The 20,057-nt window shown below is 43.4% G+C and overlaps 1 protein-coding gene across 8 annotated transcripts in view; it reads right to left on the bottom strand.

The window, feature by feature from the left end:
- Window positions 1–20,057, bottom strand: part of NCAPG2 (non-SMC condensin II complex subunit G2) — a 64,202-nt gene that overhangs the window by 17,556 nt on the left and 26,589 nt on the right. For all 8 annotated transcript variants that reach the window (XM_043590052.1, XM_043590054.1, XM_043590056.1 and 5 more), the window contains 8 exons: window positions 16,502–16,681; window positions 14,693–14,845; window positions 9,085–9,307; window positions 8,759–8,856; window positions 4,308–4,481; window positions 1,998–2,068; window positions 869–1,019; window positions 577–750 (listed from right to left, as the gene is read on the bottom strand). In XM_043590052.1, the coding sequence (XP_043445987.1) occupies window positions 577–750; window positions 869–1,019; window positions 1,998–2,068; window positions 4,308–4,481; window positions 8,759–8,856; window positions 9,085–9,307; window positions 14,693–14,845; window positions 16,502–16,681 (1,224 nt within the window). The remainder of the gene's footprint in view (window positions 1–576; window positions 751–868; window positions 1,020–1,997; window positions 2,069–4,307; window positions 4,482–8,758; window positions 8,857–9,084; window positions 9,308–14,692; window positions 14,846–16,501; window positions 16,682–20,057) is intronic.

Below are 20,057 nucleotides of genomic sequence, written 5' to 3' on the forward strand. Positions count from 1 at the left end.
GTGCGCCTCCTTTTCCTCCTTCAGACCTCTCCCTCCCTTTCGTCATCTGATGCCCATGCTGAGCACTGGAGGCTCTGCCTCTGGCCCGACCAAACTCCACGGCAGTACCAGAGGCTGTCTCTGAGGGCTGGTGCTGGAGGATATGGCCAGAAGCCAGTAAGGAAGAAGGAAATGCTGAATTCACAGGAAACACTCTCCAAAGATTCCTGGAAAAGCTTGCCAAGGACTGTGAGGGTAAACTAGTATTCCGGCATCAATGCGTAAGAGTAGGTAAAGCAAGAGAAGGTAAAGAAGAGAAGGAAGAAGCCTTCCTACGGGCTGGCATGTTCTGAGAAACAGGGTTTTCTGAAGGCCCAGAACTGTGACCTGGCCCCCGTCTCGCCCCCCCGACCCCCACCACGTTAGTCATCTGCGTCTCATGTCTTCATCTACAAATTGAAGGAGGGGCTTCGATAACTCTTAACTCCTTTCCAGCTAGAAAAATTTTACACTCTAAGCATGAAAAGTCTGGATCTTATTTTTCACTCCTAATTGCATGGGCTCCCTCAACTTTCCTCATCTGTTCTATAAAGTTACCTTTGACATTTCAAGTGCTTTCAAGAGGTGGTTAAGTTTCTTCCGGGGAGCAGAGAGCAAGCACTGTCGATTCTTTGGATGGGTGAGCAAATACTCTACGTAAACCAGCGCCAAATCAGGTTTTACAGGGCGTGTATCATGGATCTGCACTTTCCGTTTAGATGCTGAGTTACTCTGAAAGAATACAGCGATAAACTGGCAATTAAAACACATGTTCCCAGGAAAGCATATGATTTTCTAATACACACGTGTCCTCATTCAGCAATTTTAAAGGAACAAGACACAAATATACCTTGCTCTGGGGCTGTTCTGGCAGCCAGTCACAAACGAGTTCCAGAATGTGTCCCACTTGTCCCCAGGAGCAGAGACAGTCCAACAAAGTACAATAGCGCTTGTCTGCTCCTCCTTCCTCTTGGTTTCTTAATGTGGAAATCACACCACAGCTGAAAACGTCAAATACATAAAATCAGACCTAACATTGATTCACTAACAATTTCCCACTTTTCAAAAAGGTAAAAAAATAAAGCTAAACAAGTGAGGGTACATAAGGCCTTCCCACCATAGAACACTCAGACCTTCTCCGCTGCAGGAATAAATACAGCTTTCCCACAGTTACTACTCGGGCTCGGTCCCAGCATAAAAGGCTGAATGTGAGCACAGCTTTAGGAACACGGAGGCCAAGGCTGTCCGATACAAGTGTTAAGTTATCAAGGACGTGCCAGGGCCATGAGACCCCCAGACCTTCTTTTCTGTCAGCTCTTTCAGACCCTAGAGCAAAGATTCCTAGTGCTTGGGAAAGAATTTTTGTGTAGCATCAGAACATCCATTTTTTCACAAATATGAATTAACATGAGTCATTTTTGCTGAGATAATAACCGACGCTCTAGAACAACGCTATCCAGTGAAAATGCAGCACGAGCCACAAAAGCAAGCACTTAGGTCATTTCAAATTTTCTGAGAGCCGCCTTTAAAAAAGTAAAGAAAAACAGGCATAATTAATCTCAATAACCTATCTTATCCGATCCACCACCTCCACAGGGCTGTCCTCCGGCACAGCTGACAGGAAACTACCAGCTCCTCACGCCCCTCCATCCACACCAGGCCCCTAGCCCATGTGCACTCCGCGCCCTCGGCACACCTCGCCCAGGCAGCCACATGCAGACATGCAGGCCTCGCAGCTCCAGAGCCCCTCATGCAGGCTTGACAAACAGACCCCCCACACGGTGGAGCCCACAGCTTATGTTCCACGTGGGCTCTGATCCCTCAGCGACTGCAGAGCCCAGTGGAAACTGCATCCTGCGGCTCTCCCGTCACCGCTGTGAGCTGGAAGCTGACGTGGGGCCGTCTGCTGAACCTCACATGAATAATAGAGCACAACACTGGCAGGGTTCCCGCCCCACCACCGTCCCAAGAGAGGGTACCTGAAGGCGGGCACAGCAGAGGCTGGCATAAAGGACATGAGCATAAATAAAGGAATCTTGCAGCGATCATCCTAAAAGCATACAAAGGGGAAAAAAGGGTATTTAAACATGATGACGTTGTGAAAGGCTCTCTGTACAACTTCCTAGTCAAGGGTCTGCAGACTGCTCAGTAGGAACCATAGCATTCCTCTCAGTGCTCACGGGGACACGTAGACCTACTGCTCAGCCTCATGTCTGATAAGCAGCTTCAAAGTTTTACGTGACATTTTACCACTTTGTGTGATGTATTAATTTGTGCAAATATTGATTAAGCACCTACTGCGTACGAGTTGCCAACCTAGATCCCAGGGGTACACTGGTAACCAGAATAGACCAATTCTTTGCTCTCAAGGCACATACTTCTATTTTAAACACAATACTGTTGAAAGAGAAAAAAAAATTAACTCTGTACACTCAGAATCCTAAAAATAAATGTCAAGAGAATGAAACTAGTCAGAAAATAATTTTTCCATAAAATAATCAGAAAATATCTGGGAAGACAGAATAGTTTAATGGAAAATGTACAGGCTTTAGAGTTACAAGCCAAATCTAGGTGCAATCAGACTCCACAGTTTTACCAGCTGGAACAGCACAGAGAAGGAGGCAGCCTCTGAGGTCTGTTTCCTCCTCTGCCAAAGGGGAAAGGGCTGTTGGGAGGACCGGGTAGGGCACACAGGGCAGAGCCAACAACAGCAACCAGTACATGGTGACACCTAATAAGCTCTAACTACATCAGTATAACTGTGATGACACCATAACAAAAAGTGGACCAGGCCCAATCAAGAACACTTAATAAAAAAGATTCTTGGTTGGCTGGGAGAATAAGAGATGATGGATCCTAACAGAAAAAAAAAATAACAATTTTCCTGAAAATATACAAGAAACGATAACAAGGGCAACATCAAAATTTGATCTGCAAATAATCTGCATTCAGTTGGAGTGAACCCACCCTTACTCCCAACTCCCAATGAGAAAATATTTTCTTAATATTATAAAAGTAGACTAATAATTACCGCTAATTCCACTCTGAGTAATAGATTGTTTTTTCACTTACAAGGATGCCCACAAGGTTCTCTGAGCAACTGAGGGCAGAGAAGCTCTCTTGACTGAATCATCTGGAACGGAATTAATTAGCTGCCTTCCTTAGGTCCCTATATACCTGCAGGACGCAGTGCTCATTTGTCACCTCGTCCTGTACCCTATGGGCCTCTGTGTTATCTGCTGAGAATTCAGAGATAATGCTGGTTTCATGGCCCAATGTAATTATTTGAGCTTTTAAATGTACTAATAACTTTGGCAATTTAGATTATTTACCTTCCTGACAGGTCACAGTTGCATTTCAGGGGCACAATGAAGCTCAGACACTTGACAATCACAGAAGTGCAGCTCAGAAAAGCTAAGAGGTCAAGGTCACATAAGCAGTTTTGGAAGAGCCCAGAAGTAAAATTTAGCAAGAGAAGGATGTTTCATAAAACCTACGGTCTTTCTATATTTAAACCATGCTTTCTTTATAACTGGGAGTAAATATGTATTTCTAGCACAATCTTATTTTTGTTTTGGAAATAATAAACTTCCCTCGGAAGTAAAAAGTCACAGCTGGTTAAGTGTCCAACTTCGGCTCTGGTCACGATCTCACAGTTTGTGGGTCCGAGCCCTGTGTTGGGCTCTGTGCTGACAGCTCACAGCCTGGAGCCTGCTTCAGATTCTGTGTCTCCCTCTCTCTGCCCTCCCCCACTCATACTCTCTCTCTGTCTCTCAAAAATGAATAAGTGTTAAAAAGTATTTTTTTAAAAAAAGAAGAGTCAAGAAATAAAAAGAGTTTCCTTCATCAAAATAGAAGTTATGTATGTGATTCTATTTGCAGACACAACTCAAACACTTCAGAAACCCATCTGCTTACAGTGTGGCATCAAATGCCTACAAGTGCCCACAAAACTCTGTGGCTATGGCATCATGTTAGCAGACTCCTCTTTCTCAATCCCTGCTAATCACACTAGATTCCCAAATAGTGTTACAGATCATTAAAGACACAAAGGCTGAGCACTTACACCCACATTTCCCTCCGTGCTGGGGAAATGAGGCTGAAAGACATATGGCCTCCACCCTCGAGAAAGGCCAAGAGGCCACCTATCCTGCCAGGTAAGAGCTGGGTCAGTACTCCTCACTTACAGATGACAAACTAGGTCCAGACAGGTAAGTGTGCCGGGCACTTCTGCTAATTCTGCACAAATGTAATCTTAACACGCCTGCCCGCTGTGTGAGCAGCCTTACCTTAAAGACTTTCAGGTACTCAGGGAGCACAGAGGCAAACTTGTTAATGGTGTAAACTCTGGCTTCTTTGTTATTTTCCATACTTCTATGAATACTTTTCCAGAGAATTACAACGATTTCTAATAAACCAGCCATGGATGCAACATCACTTACAGACAGTGTTTTGTCCAGAACCTAAGATACAAATAAATTGATTGTGACAGAATCAAATCATAACAACCATTATGATAACAGCTTTATCGTTAAAAGTACATGCCAGAATTACAGACCTAAAGCAGAATGTGAAGTATACCAAGTCTATTTTCATTTCCTAAAGAGGACTTTGTCTTCTATTTGAAAATCTCTACTAGAGGTGAAGGTCTTTAAAAACCCATTCAAGAAGTAAATGCTAGATTAACACTATATCCTTTCAATAAACAGTTTATATGAATTAAAAATCCTTGGGGCGCCTGGGGGGCTTAGTCAGTCAAGCGTCCAGCCTCAGCTCAGGTCATGTTCTCACGGTTCAGGGGTTCGAGCTCCAAGTTGGGCTCTATGCTGACAGTGTGGAGCCTGCTTCAGATCCTCTGTCTCCCTCTCTCTCTGCTCCTCCCCAGCTTATGAGCTTGCTCGCGCTCTCTCTCTCTCTCTCTCTCTCTCAAAAATAAACATTAAAAAAAATCCTCTAAAAATAAAAATGTAAACTATTATCTTGAAGGACATAATACGTGAGTACAGAACATATTTTTCTTTTACTGTATCTTCTTTTTTTTACTATATCTTCTAAGTCGCAAGATGTTACTTCTCGCCATGAACTTTGATGTGAACAGACTGGGGGAGGAGGGAAGAACTGTAAAATGTGATTTACTTAGATGTGATTGCTACTGAGACTCCACTACAAACTCAGCCCCATCAGGTCACCCCAGGCTGTCTGCCAGGCACTCCACTCTGTGGCCCTGGTAGGTCCAGCTCCCGAATTCTGGTATAAGGGCTGATGATGACCAACTCCCACTCGATCGTGGGCTTCCTCACACACCTTTCACATCTTCTGAGCTTATGCTGGCTGTAAGCAATAATCGCTGCTGTGTTCCTCTGAGTGCTCCACTGAAACCACAAATGCACTCTGGGTACGTCTTCTTCTGTACGGAACACAGGCCCCACACTGCCACAACCAGCTCGGACACACACTGACGGGGTCTGCTAGCCAGCCCTAGAATGGGACTGTACCAAACACAGTCTGATAACTTGCCAACAACCACTACAGACAATTTCCAGAAAAGGGTCTACAAAAGAGGATTCATTTCAGGTACTGGTATTATGCTATCTATTCAAATGCAATGGGAAAAGATAGTTTAAAAGAAAACAAAACTTGGGGAGCCTGGCTGGCTCAGTCAAAAGAGCATGCAACTCTTAATCTCAGGGTCATGAGGTCAAGCCCCATGTTGGGTGTAGAGATTACTTAAATAAATAAATAAACTTTAGAAAAGAAAAGAAACTTGAGGGTACACAGAAAAAACAAAAGTGGCTTCTACATAACTCTAGATTTTTCATTACACACTTAACACTCCGAATGGGCTATGGCCAAATTTGAAAAGCAATCAAACTACTAAAGGCTTAGAAACTACTGAAAGAATGATACAAACAACAGGTTGACAAAATTCCATTCTGTGTTTAACTTTGCTCTCTACCATTGCACTGTTTAGCACAGCAGCCTTGTCATTAAAGTCTCAAGGAAAAGCCACCACTGCTTTTTCACAAAAATGTGCGAAGTTCCTAAGTAAGAGTTCATTAAATAGGAAGCCAATGTTTTATTTTAGCAGGGAACATCTTTGATTGTTAGTAGTTAGCAATGAGTAAAAGAATGACTTCAAAAATTTTGCTTTTAGCTACCTAGATATTCTTAGAATGAGAATATCCACATGACCAAGTGTGCTTCTTGTCTAGCACAAACTATAACAGTCCTACATATTTCTAAACTCTTCTGTTTTGTACTAATATAGAAACTGACCCAAAATGTTGTAAAATGCAAGCTTTCTCAGTTATACCTAGGTTTCTAATAACAGAGGTATGGGGCTCCTTCAATATTTAAAAAACTTAATAGTCTCAGGGCGCCTGGGTGGCTCAGTCGATTAAGCGTCCTACTTCAGCTCACGTCATGATCTCACAGTCCATGAGTTCGAGTCCCACGTCGGGCTCTGTGCTGACAGCTCAGAGCCTGGAGCCTGCTTCAGATTCTGTGTCTCCCTCTCCCTCTGCCTCTCCCCCAACTCGTGCTCTGTCTCTGTCTCTCTCTGTCTCTCTGTCTCTCTCTCTCTCTCTCTCAAAAATAAATAAATAAATAAAATGTAAAAAAAAAAAAAATGGAACAGTCTCTCAACTAATACATCACAAACATGTTTTTTCTCTTCTGCAAAACCATTTCCACCATCAGAGTGAGTTTGCGAGGGTGGCCCACAGAGAGGCTGTGCTTGCTCCATAGCCAGGACACTCAGCTCCCTGTGCATCACTGCGTCCACCTCCCATCCTGTGAACCCACGTGCCCTGCAAAAGTGGAGTGAGGCCACCACGCTGGCATCTGCAGCTGAGGCTTCTGAAGATGTATGAGCAGCCATGGGATCACTTTCCCGAAAAGTTCTGCCCAATCTGTATATTGAGGGAAAAGCTCTGAAGACAGGAACGCAAACTCCACCGAACATAAAAGCAGAACCAACTCCAACGCCCTGGGCTGAAGGCTTCCCAAATCCAGGCCATGAAGGCCTGTGAGTGGCTGGAACTGCTAGCCAGGGCCCACTGCCAGGATAAAAGCCAGTCCCACTCTTTTCTGCTCTCTTCTCCTTTATTCCACATCTGTCTCCCTGACTGGGACTGAGGACGACTTGCTTAAGCAGGGACTGGGCTGCTGGAGTGGTGGGCCTCCAGCTGCATGGGCTCAGGAGGCCCCAGGGAGCATCCGGGAGTCGTCAGGCCGGCCAACAGGCCAGGCTGCAGCTATAGCCCCAAGCAAACCTATCAGCCTCTCCTAGAAAAAGGCCTGTGTCAGAGGTGGTGAGACACAGGATGGGAGTGTGGCAGGGTCAGACCAATGCACGGACCTCTCCTCGTGGCCTATATGCAGTACCATGTTTCAGCAAAAGGGCAGATGGTCTTTTATGACTTCCTGTTTTTAAGTATGCTCCACACTCAATGTGGGGCTTAGAACTCACAACCCTTAGGGGCGCCTGGGTGGCTCAGTGGGTTAAAGTGTCGGACTTCAACTCCAGTCATGATCTCACAGTTTGTGAGTTGGAGCCCCGCATCAAGCTCTGTACTGACAGCTCAGAGCCTGGAACCTGTTTCGGATTCTGTGTCTCCCTCTCTCTCTCTGCCCCTCCCCTGCTCACACTCTGTCTCTCTCTGTCTCTCAAAAATAAATAAACGTTAAAAGAAGAAGAAGGAAAAAAAAAAAAGAACTCACAACCTGAGATCAAGAGTCACATGCTCGCCTAACTGAGCCAGCCAGAGGCCCCTTTTGGGACTTTTATTTATTTTATTTTATTATTATTTTTTAAAGTTTATTATTTTTGAGAGGGAGAGAGAACATGAGCGGGGAAGCCAGGGAGGGGCAGAGAGAGGGAGGGAGATAGGATCTGAAGCAGGCTCCATGCTGCCAGCACAAAGGCCCACGTGGGGCTCAAACCCATGAACCCTGAGATCATGCATGACCTGAGCCGAAGTTGGACAGCTGACTGAGCCACCCAGGTGCCTGTGACTTTTTTTAAAGACCAGTTTCTCATCTATGTGGGTACTATAAAACTACCCCCAAATTTTACTTTAGATGTACCTAAGCATGAAAGTTGTTTATAAGCTTAAGATACTGCTTAAAGTAATGCATGTCTAAGTCTTAAATTTCTTTTATCGGGTCACTCTGGATTCTGAGTAAATAGCAGCTAACTAGTCCCTTTGATTAATTACTGCTTAAAAGACAATTCTAAATAAAGATTATTCCTAGAAATTCAACCCCAAGATGTTTCTAGTAGACTATTACAGCAATGGCTAGCAGTAAACCCTTAAGAACACTACTACCCATTAATTATAAAATACGGTAACATCTGGAATCCAATCCAGGTGTATGCTACACCTACATTGAATTAAAATATACAGAGAACCGTAAGGCAAAGAAAATGAGGGATAGGGTGTTACCAGTAATAAACTTCCCTGTGTATTAAATACTACCCAAATCCCACAACAAACTACAAAGGATACAGAGCAATTCTTTCAAAAACATTAATTATGACCTTCCAAAATAATTAGTTGAACTATCAATAGTAAAGGAATAAATGGAAAATAAAATATTGTTAACACGACACTCCATGGGAATGCCAGCTTTGATCCAGGGTTCTGCCTCTCTCCGAGCATGGGTGCCGGGGCCTAGTCTTCACCGAGATAACTCGGCCGCAGCTGTGGCTGGGCCAGGGCAAGCTGACTGCACTCACGTTCTCCTTCTCCCTCTCCTCGTGGCCCTCGTGGCCCTCTTGTGCTGCCCTCCGGATGCAGGCATTCAAGCAATGGCGAATCACATGAATCAGCTTTGCTAAAATGTTTAAGATAATCAATAATTAATTTGTGTTTCTTCAACAAAACCATCTTTCTAATAGTAAAATCATAATCCCAAACAATTAAAAGTATTATTGTAAGGGAAATCATTAAGAAATGCATTCAAGCGTGAAGCTCGTTAAAATGACCAACACTGAAGACAAGTAACATTAACTATGCTTCAGGCAGACAATATAACAAGTACTGAGAAGTGAATGTCCAGCACCTATATTAGTGCAGGCCGTGTGCTCGTGGGCGTGCTGATAGAACTTCCTGGCAGCTGCGTGGTTCATCTGGACCAGTGTGACGCAGCGCTCGCACCATACCTCCTCGGGCTGGTTCACAGGCAGGAAAGAGTTGAAGATGAGGTTCACCAGGCGTCGAGACACAGGCCGGGAATCTGATTCCAGACGAACCAAAATATGCTCCATGGGGCATATTTTCCAAAACTATATACAAAGCATACACAGAAGGAAAATAGTCAATTGTCCCTATAATCTTGAAAATACTTTAAGCAAAATTTCCTGAGCAAAATCAAAAAGGAACTAATTTTTCTATTCCAAAAAAACTCATTTCAAATGACTACACCAGAATCTGTGACTCTTCTGTACAGAAATTACAATAAACCAATATTTTTTTTTTAATTTTTTTTTTCAACGTTTATTTATTTTTGGGACAGAGAGAGACAGAGCATGAACGGGGGAGGGGCAGAGAGAGAGGGAGACACAGAATCGGAAACAGGCTCCAGGCTCTGAGCCATCAGCCCAGAGCCCGACGCGGGGCTCGAACTCCCGGACCGCGAGATCGTGACCTGGCTGAAGTCGGACGCTTAACCGACTGCGCCACCCAGGCGCCCCTAAACCAATATTTTAAAAAGCACTGACAGGAACACCTGGGCAGCTCAGACGGTTAAGCATTTGACTCTTGATTTCGGTTTAGGTTAGTTTGAGCTCCGCATCAAGCTCTCTGCTGTCAGCACAGAGTCTGCTTTGGATCTTCTGTCCCCCCACCCTTCCCCCACTAGCACTCTCTCAAAAATAAACAAACATTAAAAAAAAAAAAAAAGGCACTGACAAGGGCACCTGGGTGGCTTAGTCAGTTGAGTGTCCAACTCTTGATTTCCACTCAGGTCATGATCTCACGGTTTGTGAGTTTGAGCCCCACGTGGAGCCTGCTTGGGATTCTGTCTCTCCCTCTCTACTCCTCCTCCCCACCCCCCCCCCCGGCCCCCGCTCACTCTCTCCCCCTCTCTCAAAATAGATACTTAAAAAAATATAAAAAGAAGCACTGACATACAAGGTGCCAAGTAGAACACTGCTGAGAGGGTTAATCATAACTAATCAGTATCATGCTCGGTATAGACTCTCAAATGATAGCTATGACTATCAGTCTAATAATTTAGAAATTTCCTAAAACACCATAACTTTTAGCCCATTGATCTGAAAAGTGTATAGAAAAATTTACAACAGTCTTGACACAGAAAGCTGAAGTGGACACCCCATTCCGCACCGTGGAGAACAGAGGCATCACCCCTGAACCCCAGCGGTACCTGGTCCACTGCCCACAGGGGGCAGCACCCTCTGGCGCATCCCTGCCTCCCTCTGCAGTGCCAGCTCGCCTAGATGACCACCGGCCTCCTCCAGCCCACCTTACAGCTGCTGCACAGCCACAACTGTCCCGTAGCCCTCCAGTCAAAAGCCTCAAAGTTGTCCACCGCCTACAGAAAAGGGCCAAACTTGTAAGCAAGACACTCCAGACAAGAGAAAAACAGTAGTAGAGAGCAAATAGATTCTCATGGTGAAATGTTCAAATCCTGTCCCAGTCACTTCTCAGCTGGCATCTGGTGGTCTCCTCACCTGTCTGCTGGGGACACCATGACATACATGCTCCTCGAAGACCTGCCTCCAACGGCCAGTCCCTCTTTCCAGTATTTTCAGCTAGATCTTTCTCATCAGCATTTAAGTATGTTTCAACTCATTCCAAACCCTAAAACAAAAAGCCTCCCCATGAAACTCTGCTTGAATTCCCTGTCTTCTTGCAGCTCACTTTACCTCCCACCCCGGAACCCGCCCCTACCTACCCACTACACCTCAACCCATAGAAACATGGCTTCTACCCTCACTGAACTTGTTCTTGCCAAGATCATAATGACCTCCTACTGAAAATCCAGATGAACATATTCACGCCTCCCCTTACAGGAAACCTCTGAGCATCTGACGCTACTGATCACTTCTCCCAGAAATGTCCGAGGACACTTCTGCTCAGACACCTCATGGTACTTCTGAAAAAGTTTTTGGAGTAAAGACAATAACTAAGCCCAAGTCCCACACCAAACACTTGTACTCACGCTGGTACCGGGGGAAGCAAATAGCACCCCCGTGCTGCCAGCAGTAAGCCACACAGAGGGGACAGTGTTCTCAGCCCTTGTCCTGCCAGGGGCAGGCATCTTCACAGAAGAGAGCCCGCTGCCAACTAACTCCAGCACTGACTCAGAGAGTGACTGGAGACTCTTACTCAAAAGTGAAAGGCAGTGCTTTCGAGGTTCAAGAGAAGAAGGTGGCAATGAGTCCAAGGATCTGACAGCTTTGACCACCTCCCCTGCTCCCTTCCTGCCTGAGTGTCAGCCCAGATGGATCACTGGTTTTGAGTGCGAATGTACTGAGGTGCAGCCCTGAACAGCACATCTGTGGGTAACAATGACATCAGTAAAAAACACTTCCCAAAACATTCAAGTGCACGTAACTATCCGGCGCGATTTCACAACCATGCAAAAGTAGATTCAACCCAAGACTAAAATAACCAATGAATGGACTGACAGTTCACCTGCTCTACTAAGCCGCCTGCAACATCACAGGAAGGCAGGCGAGACTGGTGTGCAGGCCATACACTGAGGCAGAATGGAAGCAGATAGGCCAAGGGACAGAGCGGATACCTCCAGATTGCTGACTTCCTCTGGGCAACAGTACCCTCAGCAGGAGCATCACACTTTCCCCACGTGAGAACTTGCGGGTCAAGATAATTCTGCCATTAGTAAATGTCAACTTCAGAACGTGCACAGCAACACAGTTCCCAAGAGGGGAAACCCAAGAGGAGAGAGGAAGTCCTCACCTTGAGAACTCAGGTAAGCAGGGGCTCTTCAAGACTCAAAACCTCAGAGCTCCAACCCGGCTACAAGGAATACAACCAAGAAACATCCCAGAGCCCAGCACAACAGCCCAGCCACAGAGCCAGTACCTGAGAGGTCTTTCATGACTGTCCCCATTCACATTAAAAAGTTGACTCCTGGGCCGTCATGGAGACTAGACCATCTTGAATGGGAACTAGCCATCAGCACTTTTACCAAATGTCAAGGTTCCAGGTGTGACTCTTAAAACTAACATTTCCTGCAAGTCTGCCTTTCCAGGAACTCCCCATATTAGCTTGTTTTTCTCTGATTCACTTTTCTCAAATAAAATGCAGAGCAGGGGCACCTGGATGGCTCAGTTGGTTAAGTGTCTGGCTCTTGATTTCAGCTCAGGCTCTGTGCTAAGCATGGAGCCTGCTTCGGATCCTCTCTCTCTGCCCCTCCCCTGCTCGTGCTCTGTCTCTCTTTCTCAAAATAAATAAAAAATAAACATTAAAAAAAAAATAAAATGCAGAACAATTCTGATTAGCCTAGGATTCTGATTCATTTTGTTTCGATTACCTGAGGTTTTATTTTATGCAAACATATCACCAGCAGGCCGGCATCTGCAACAGACACGGAAGCAAGCAGATCCGTAACTGGTCTTTCACTTCTAAAATGCTAATTGTGTCCATTACTAACACCAGGCATGACCAGTGTCTGACAGCGTAGAACAGACCCCAGTCATCCTGACATGGTGGACGATCAGCCACTTCTGCTTCCTGTTAGCTGCCTCTCTACATGCTTACCGACTGGTGGCCTTGATCTTCCAGGAGTCCTAGCATGGACACCCCACAAACCCTTCCAAAGACCTCACAGCTGTGGCACTCCCTGCCTGGCTTTTGCAGAGCTAAGGATCAAGATGGAAGAGGCATCTCAATAAAACATTATGCTTTCTTTCTCTGCTCTTCCCACTCTCCTAAAAATTCAAACTCCCCAGTCAAAGAACTTTTGTCTTCATCTTACTTGGTCTCTACGATATTCTCTTGGGTAGACCCAGTAATAAAGAAAATCCAGCTATTCTCTCCATTTCCTCACCAGTCACTACCTCAACACTCCTCTGCAAACAAGTCTGCACTTCAAACAACACTAGGCCAAACAACACTTCAAACAACACTAGGCCAACAACACTAGGCCAAATGTTAAAGATTCAGAACTACTCAGTTTTATTAAGCTGTTATAACAAACAGGGTAAAAACTGCAGCCAGCATTTTTGCTGAAACAGACATGCTGACTCTTAAATACATATGGAAATGCAAAGGACCTAAACCAGCCAAAAATCTCTGAAAGAAGAACAAAGCTGGAGGACACGCTCTAAGACGTCATGGGAACCGTTAGCAGTACAGCAGTATGTCCCAGGGCCCACGGATGTGCAAACAGATGAAAGGGCCAGAGCGGAGTCAGAAACAGCACACACAGATGGGCGACTGGGTAGGACATGGGGGAGTCGTGCTATGGAGGTCATGTAAAACAGTCTTTGGTTTTTGGTGCCTTTTTTTTTGAACAACAGAAATTCAGAATTCAAAATTCACAAAACATAAAGCCGTAAGTATCCCGGCCTCTCCAGTGGCCCATCCCTGGACATCCAATCCCCCGCACCTCAAGCAACCATTATTAATTCCTTATTTTCTTCTAGGAAGATTTTCCTGTCTGAACAAATACATATGTATGTTTCCCATTTTATACAGCTGGCGACACACTACACACACACATACACTTGCTTTTCCTCGTGTCTCAGTGGTATTTCCATGTGAGCTCATCCCTTGTCATGGCCACAGGACACTCTCCCATCGCATGAGCACACCACACGTCTGTGTGGTCATGTTGTTCCCAAATTCTGTTTTGTGACAACAGCACTTTAAAGTAAATTTCAGACAAGTATTACATGGAGAAGAAAAGCCACAGTGTTACCAAAGGAAGTTAAAAAGCTTCTAACTGAAATTTTTAGCCAAAAACTGAGTAGGACTCAAGCTAAAGGAAAACAACCTCCCTTCAAAGTTCACACAACGTCACAACATGCATCATGACACAATGCTCACTTCTTTGCTTCTTCCTATAAAATGTGAAGGGGGGAAGCCTCACATTCATCATTTTCCCAGGAATATTTAAGTAGTTACTATGGGGGTGCCTGGGTGGCTCAGTCGGTTAAGCGTCCGACTTCGGCTCAGGTCACGATCTCGCGGTCTGTGAGTTCGAGCCCCGCGTCGGGCTCTGTGCTGACAGTGCAGAGCCTGGAGCCTGTTTCAGATTCTGTGTCTCCCTCTCTCTCTCTGACCCTCCCCAACTCATGCTCTCTCTCTCTGTCTCAAAAATAAATAAACGTTAAAAAAAAAAATTAAAAAAAAAAAAAAGTAGTTACTATGTGGCAAGTATTTCAGTATTTGAACAAAAGCTTTCAGGTATATGATAAAAATATCATTTAAAGTAGCAGCTGCTTACACTAATGTCTTTCAAAAAGAAAACACACATTAATGATATTTCTAGAAACTTCAGTGAAAATCACAAAACAAATAAAATTTTATGACACAAATTGGTAGAACATATCAGATATCGAGTAGTTTAAATGTGATTACTGAAACTCTCAGAATTAAAATCGCTTTGTCTTTCTGCTTATGAAAGCGAAGTACTTATTTATGTCACACCCTCAATGATAAAATCCTGCCTGTCCTACCTTAGCAGCCCGCACGGCTTTGACTTTCAGCAGCATATCAACAAAAGCCACTCTCACTTTCTCGGAATTGTCATGGAGACTGTATTTTAGTGCAGGCAGAAGCTGTTCTAATAACGGATGGCTTAATTTGTTATCCAAAATTATTGGCAGACACTACAAAAAAGGAGAAATATAAACAGTTCAAATTTAGAACATAAACAGTAAAAAGTACAGTTAACATAATATTCAGTTCCATCCTTACTAATGAACTACTAGTGAAATAAATAAACATACCTACAGATAATAACACTTTTCTAAAACAATTTCATATAAAAAGCATATTTCTGGGGTGCCTGAGTGTTCAGTTAGTTAAGTGTCTGAATTTGGCTCAGGTCATGATCTCACGGTTCACGGGTTCGAGCCCCGCGTTGGGCTGTGTGCTGACAGCTCAGAGCCTAGAGCCTGCTTCAGATTCTGTGTCTCCCTCTCTCTCTCCGCCCCTACCCTGTTCGCGCTGTCTCTCTCTCAAAAATAAACAAACACAGAAAAAAATAAAATAAAAACAAAATAAATGAAAAGCATACTTCTAATGAATTAGTATAATTTCTTCAGATTTAAAGCAGTTATGAAATAATTCTTCAATGTTTTCTTAGCTAAATTTTAAACGATTTTTAGAACTGAAAGAAACACAGAACAACTGGTGGTAGCGAGGGCTCCAGAGTCAATCTGTGTCCAAAGCTGGGACCTAACAGTCCTTTCACATTTTTTTAATAGCCCATGAATTCTCAGATTTCTTGACTCAATATTGCATGGAAACCAGAGCCCCCCATCTGGGAGACTCACGACACATGGTGACAGTCACACATACCTCAGATGGGTGGTCCAGTGACCCGCCCAAGCTCAGGCCAGGTACCAGTCTAAAGATCTGATATGCTCCACCTTTACTTTCCAGTTATTAGGAAAAAGGATTTTTGAAGGAGACCTCTTTTCTTTTTTATTGGAATCAGAGTAGACATATGATATCCTATTAGCTTCAGGTGTACAAGACAGTGGTTCGACAATTCCACACATCAGGCTGTGTTTGCCAGAAGTGCAGTTACCATCTGTCACCACACGATATTATTACAGTATTACTGCGATTAACTATAAAGAGACCTTATGTTTTCACCATCACACTGAAATATTTACAGATGAGCTGATACGCAGTCCTGGATTTGCTTCAAATTAATCAAAAGTGGGAGACAATGGACTGTAAACATGAGCAAGACCCAATGTGTCCTGATTAACTGCTGAAACTGGATGATGGGAGAAAGGACAGTTTTGTAGGTTCTTGTTAAAAGTACATATGGTATACCAAAAAAGTCAGTTTTAATATAATTTTAAAAACTTGGGGACACATGGGTGGCTCAGTCAGTTAAGTGTCTGACAGCTCGGAGCCTGGAGCTGCTTCGGATTCTGTGTCTCCCTCTCTCTCTGCCCCTCCCTCTTTCACACTCGGTCTCTCTCTCTCTGTCTCTCTCTCTCAAAAATGAATAAACATTAAAAGAAATTAAAATAAAAAATTAAGTACTATATATAGCTCCTCTTTTAAAAAAAAATGTGCACCACCCACCCTGGCCATACACTAAAATCAGTATTATTTCAAGTAAGACTTTTTTGTAGAAAACACTTTCAATTTGGTTTTTAAAAATGTTACTTTGGATGTACAACAAAAATGTCCGTGGTGCTTTATCAATTGGGAAGAATTATGGGTTATTTAAAAATTGTTCTTTCTCTGTATTTTCTAATTATTCTATAAGTAAATATTGCTTATATAATTTTAAATCCTACCTTAAAGACAGAACAGCGCACGTCAGCTGAGCTTGTGTCAAATGCCAATTCCCCAGTTACTTTCTTGAGGAGATCAATAAGAATGGTCGGAGGCATCATTTCCCAGTATTTGGAAGTTATTTTACAAACACCAAGGATCCCTGTAGAACGGACCATCGGATAAGGATCTTCTAAAAGGCTCTGTAAATTGGAGGGGGAAAAAAGACTTAAAAATCTTAGATCAGCTCCCTTTATATCAATATTTCCTTTATACATCAGCCCTCTCAGCATTCACAACGTAACAGGCATTTTAAGTCCTAGAAATACTGGTCATATACAGACTTACACATCTCTTACTATTTATCATTTCTATAATTGTGCATTTAAAGAAGACAACCCAGACACATGGGTACCATAGCTGCCAATCCTATCTACAGGACTCTGTGACAGTAGAGCCTCAAACACCAGCCCCACCTTCAGCGAGGTATGCAGATGTGAGTCGATCCTACAGACACAGCCTATGTAAACCACTCTCTTGAATTTCCAAAAGGCTGAAAGACCAGAATAAAGTAATTCTACTCGTTAAAAATGTTTTTTCTAACATTTTTATTCATTTTCGAGAGACAGAGAAAGACAGAGCACGAGCAGGGGAGAGGCAGAGAGAGAGGGAGACACAGAATCCCAAGCAGGCTCCAGGCTCTGAGCTGTCAGCAGAGAGCCCGGCGCGGGGCTCAAACTCACCTGAACCGCGAGATTATGACCTAGCCAAAATGGTTATCAGTCGTTGTGAATACAAAAAGAAACAAGATGTCATCTCTGGATGGAGTACACAACAGCACCACTAAGAACCTGAAACAACTGGGGCACCTGGGTGGCTCAGTTGGTTGAGCATCCAACTTCGGCTCAAGTCATGATCTCACAGTTTGTGGGTTCAAGCCTCGCATCGGGCTCTCTGCTCTCAGCCCAGAGCCTGTAGACTGCTTTAGGTTCTGTGTCTCCCTCTCTCTCTGCCCCTTCCCCACTCGTGCTTTGTCTCTCTTCCTCTCTCAAAAATAAACACTAAAAACAAACAAACAAAACCACCTGACACAACAAACAAAAACCTCCACAAAAGTAACTGATCAACTCTGCACCTAATGATACTCAGGATATACAGGAGGCAAAGGAACATAACAATTATGCCACAGGGATATGTCCCCAGGCTTCAGGAAATAAAAGAATAATTTGGCTTCTTCCACAACTAGCAAGCAAAAATGAGAGACTGAGGTTACTGGACAGGGTCTTATCAATCTATTGGCCGATCACATGCATCGGTCTTATTCAGACACAGATTCAAACAAAACTGTTAAAAGTGTCATTGAAATGTTACTCAAGGGGTGTGGGATGGCTCAGTCAGTTGAGGATCAGACTCTTGATTTCGGCTCAGGTCATGATCCCAGGTCGTGGGATTGAGTCCCACGTCGGGCTCTGCACTGAGCATGGAGCCTGCTTGGGATTCTCTTGCTTTCCCTCTTCCCCTCTCCCCAACTCACACTCTCTAAAATAATTTTTTAAAAAATTGAAAAACAATAAGATAGAAAAGTCAAGATGACAGGTTATCAGGGAAAAAACAAACAGCAAAATAAAGAAATAAGAGAACTTTTGGAATCTGAAGAACTATTCACAAGTTTTATAGATTTTGTTTTCTGTGAATTACTTTCAGTATCATTCTTCAAAGATATATTCTGGATAATCAACTTATAAGGACACAGTCTCATACGAGTCCAGAGCCCAGATCCGGATCTCCAATCAATCGCAGTGACGACAAAGTCACTCAAAGCAATGGCACATAACTCATGATGATCCTTCCACAAGAAAATCACTCCATTTCAACACCCACAGACACTCACAGGAGGCCTCCATGTTTTACCTCCAAAAGAAAGTCTCCACACTACTCAAGTTCGAGAATCACAAACATAACAAGAGTATGAAAGAACAGGTGAGGCACAAGGAGGACACCAGGACATAACCATTACTCTTATTTATTGGATTATCTCCTTTATCAATCCCCATGGAAACTCATTCTCATTTACTCAGTACCTGGTCCAACAGGGTCATGAACTCTGAGCCGACCTGCAGACCAAATCTGGCCCAGGCTCATCTGTGTGTGGCCCACAATGCCTAAGAATGGCTTTTCATTTCTAAATGCTTGGAAAAAACCAAAAGAATAATATTTTGTGACAGGTGAACATTCCATGAAATTCAGATTTTGGTGTCCTCAAATGCAGTTTTACTGGAACAAACCACACTCTCATTTCTGTGCAGTCCATGGCTGCTTCTGTTCCACAATGGCAGAGTAGAATAGCTGTGACCACATGGCCCACGGACTTAAATTCATTATCATCTGGCCTGTTGCAGGGACAGTTTTCTGACTGCTCTTTATTATACTGCACTGCCTCCTAAAAGGCGTTAGGAAAGAACAGGCATTGAGAAAAAGCACATTCAAACTAACAGACTGAATATCTTGGTAAACCAGCAGGGGTGGGGAAAATCAAGGCATAGAAAAAATCCTTAAAGTTCCAAAAGCACTTCATGCTAGAAAACAATGCACAATGTTTTAGCATCCTGGGGAAAAAAATTACTTTGAACATACAATTCTTCTACCTGGCCAAACTATAAATTAGGTGCCAGGGGAAAAAAAAATAACACTTTGGGATTCAAACACTCAGAGACACATACCACCCCCAAAATGCTCTGCAAACAAAGAAGGACGGACGGAAACTATTTTGATGGGAAATTTGATGATTTCCCATGAGTTCATTTCACCCCCAAAAGGGAGTCACGGCCTCCACAGGATATGGTGCTCACATACAAGCCTTTCCCTATTAGAGCTGAAACTCTTATTCTTTTTAATTTTTAAAGTATTCTTGTAAAACTCCATTTAGACACTGACATCTCACTTTTATGAGACTGATGTTTTGATCCTTGAAAAACATAAACCTATCTCCACTAATACATAATCTTAAGCAACTATAACATCAATGTTTTCTACAATCTTTTTTTAATGTATTTAAAGTTTATTTATTTTGAGAGAGACAGAGAAAGCACAAGTTGGGGGGGCAGGGACAGACAGAGGGTGTGGGGGGAGAGAGAGAATCCCAAGCAGGCTCCAGGCTGCCAGCGCAGAGCCCAATGCAGAGCTTGAACCCACGAAACCATGAGATCGTGACCTGAGCCGACACCAGGAGCCAGTCACTTAGCTCACTGAGCCACCCAGGTGCCCCTACAATCCACTATTTTCTAGAGGAATGATGTAGAATGTAATTATTGTTCTGAAAAAACATTTAACTTCAATAATTAATATTCAAATAAAATATTACTTAATAATTTTTTTAAAGATCTCATTTTTTGGTAAACTTTACACCATAGGGCTCGAACTCACAACCCCTGAGATCAAAAGTCACATGCTGCAGACGCCCCTATCATTTAATAATTTTTATTTTTAATAGGTGAATAAAGTAAAAACAAAATTTACAACGATTAATCTGAATATAGATTACTCTGCATTCCAGTCTCTTTTTTTTAACGTTTATCTATT

Source organism: Prionailurus bengalensis, chromosome A2 (assembly GCF_016509475.1).
Source record: "Prionailurus bengalensis isolate Pbe53 chromosome A2, Fcat_Pben_1.1_paternal_pri, whole genome shotgun sequence".
Taxonomy (NCBI): Eukaryota; Metazoa; Chordata; class Mammalia; order Carnivora; family Felidae; genus Prionailurus; species Prionailurus bengalensis.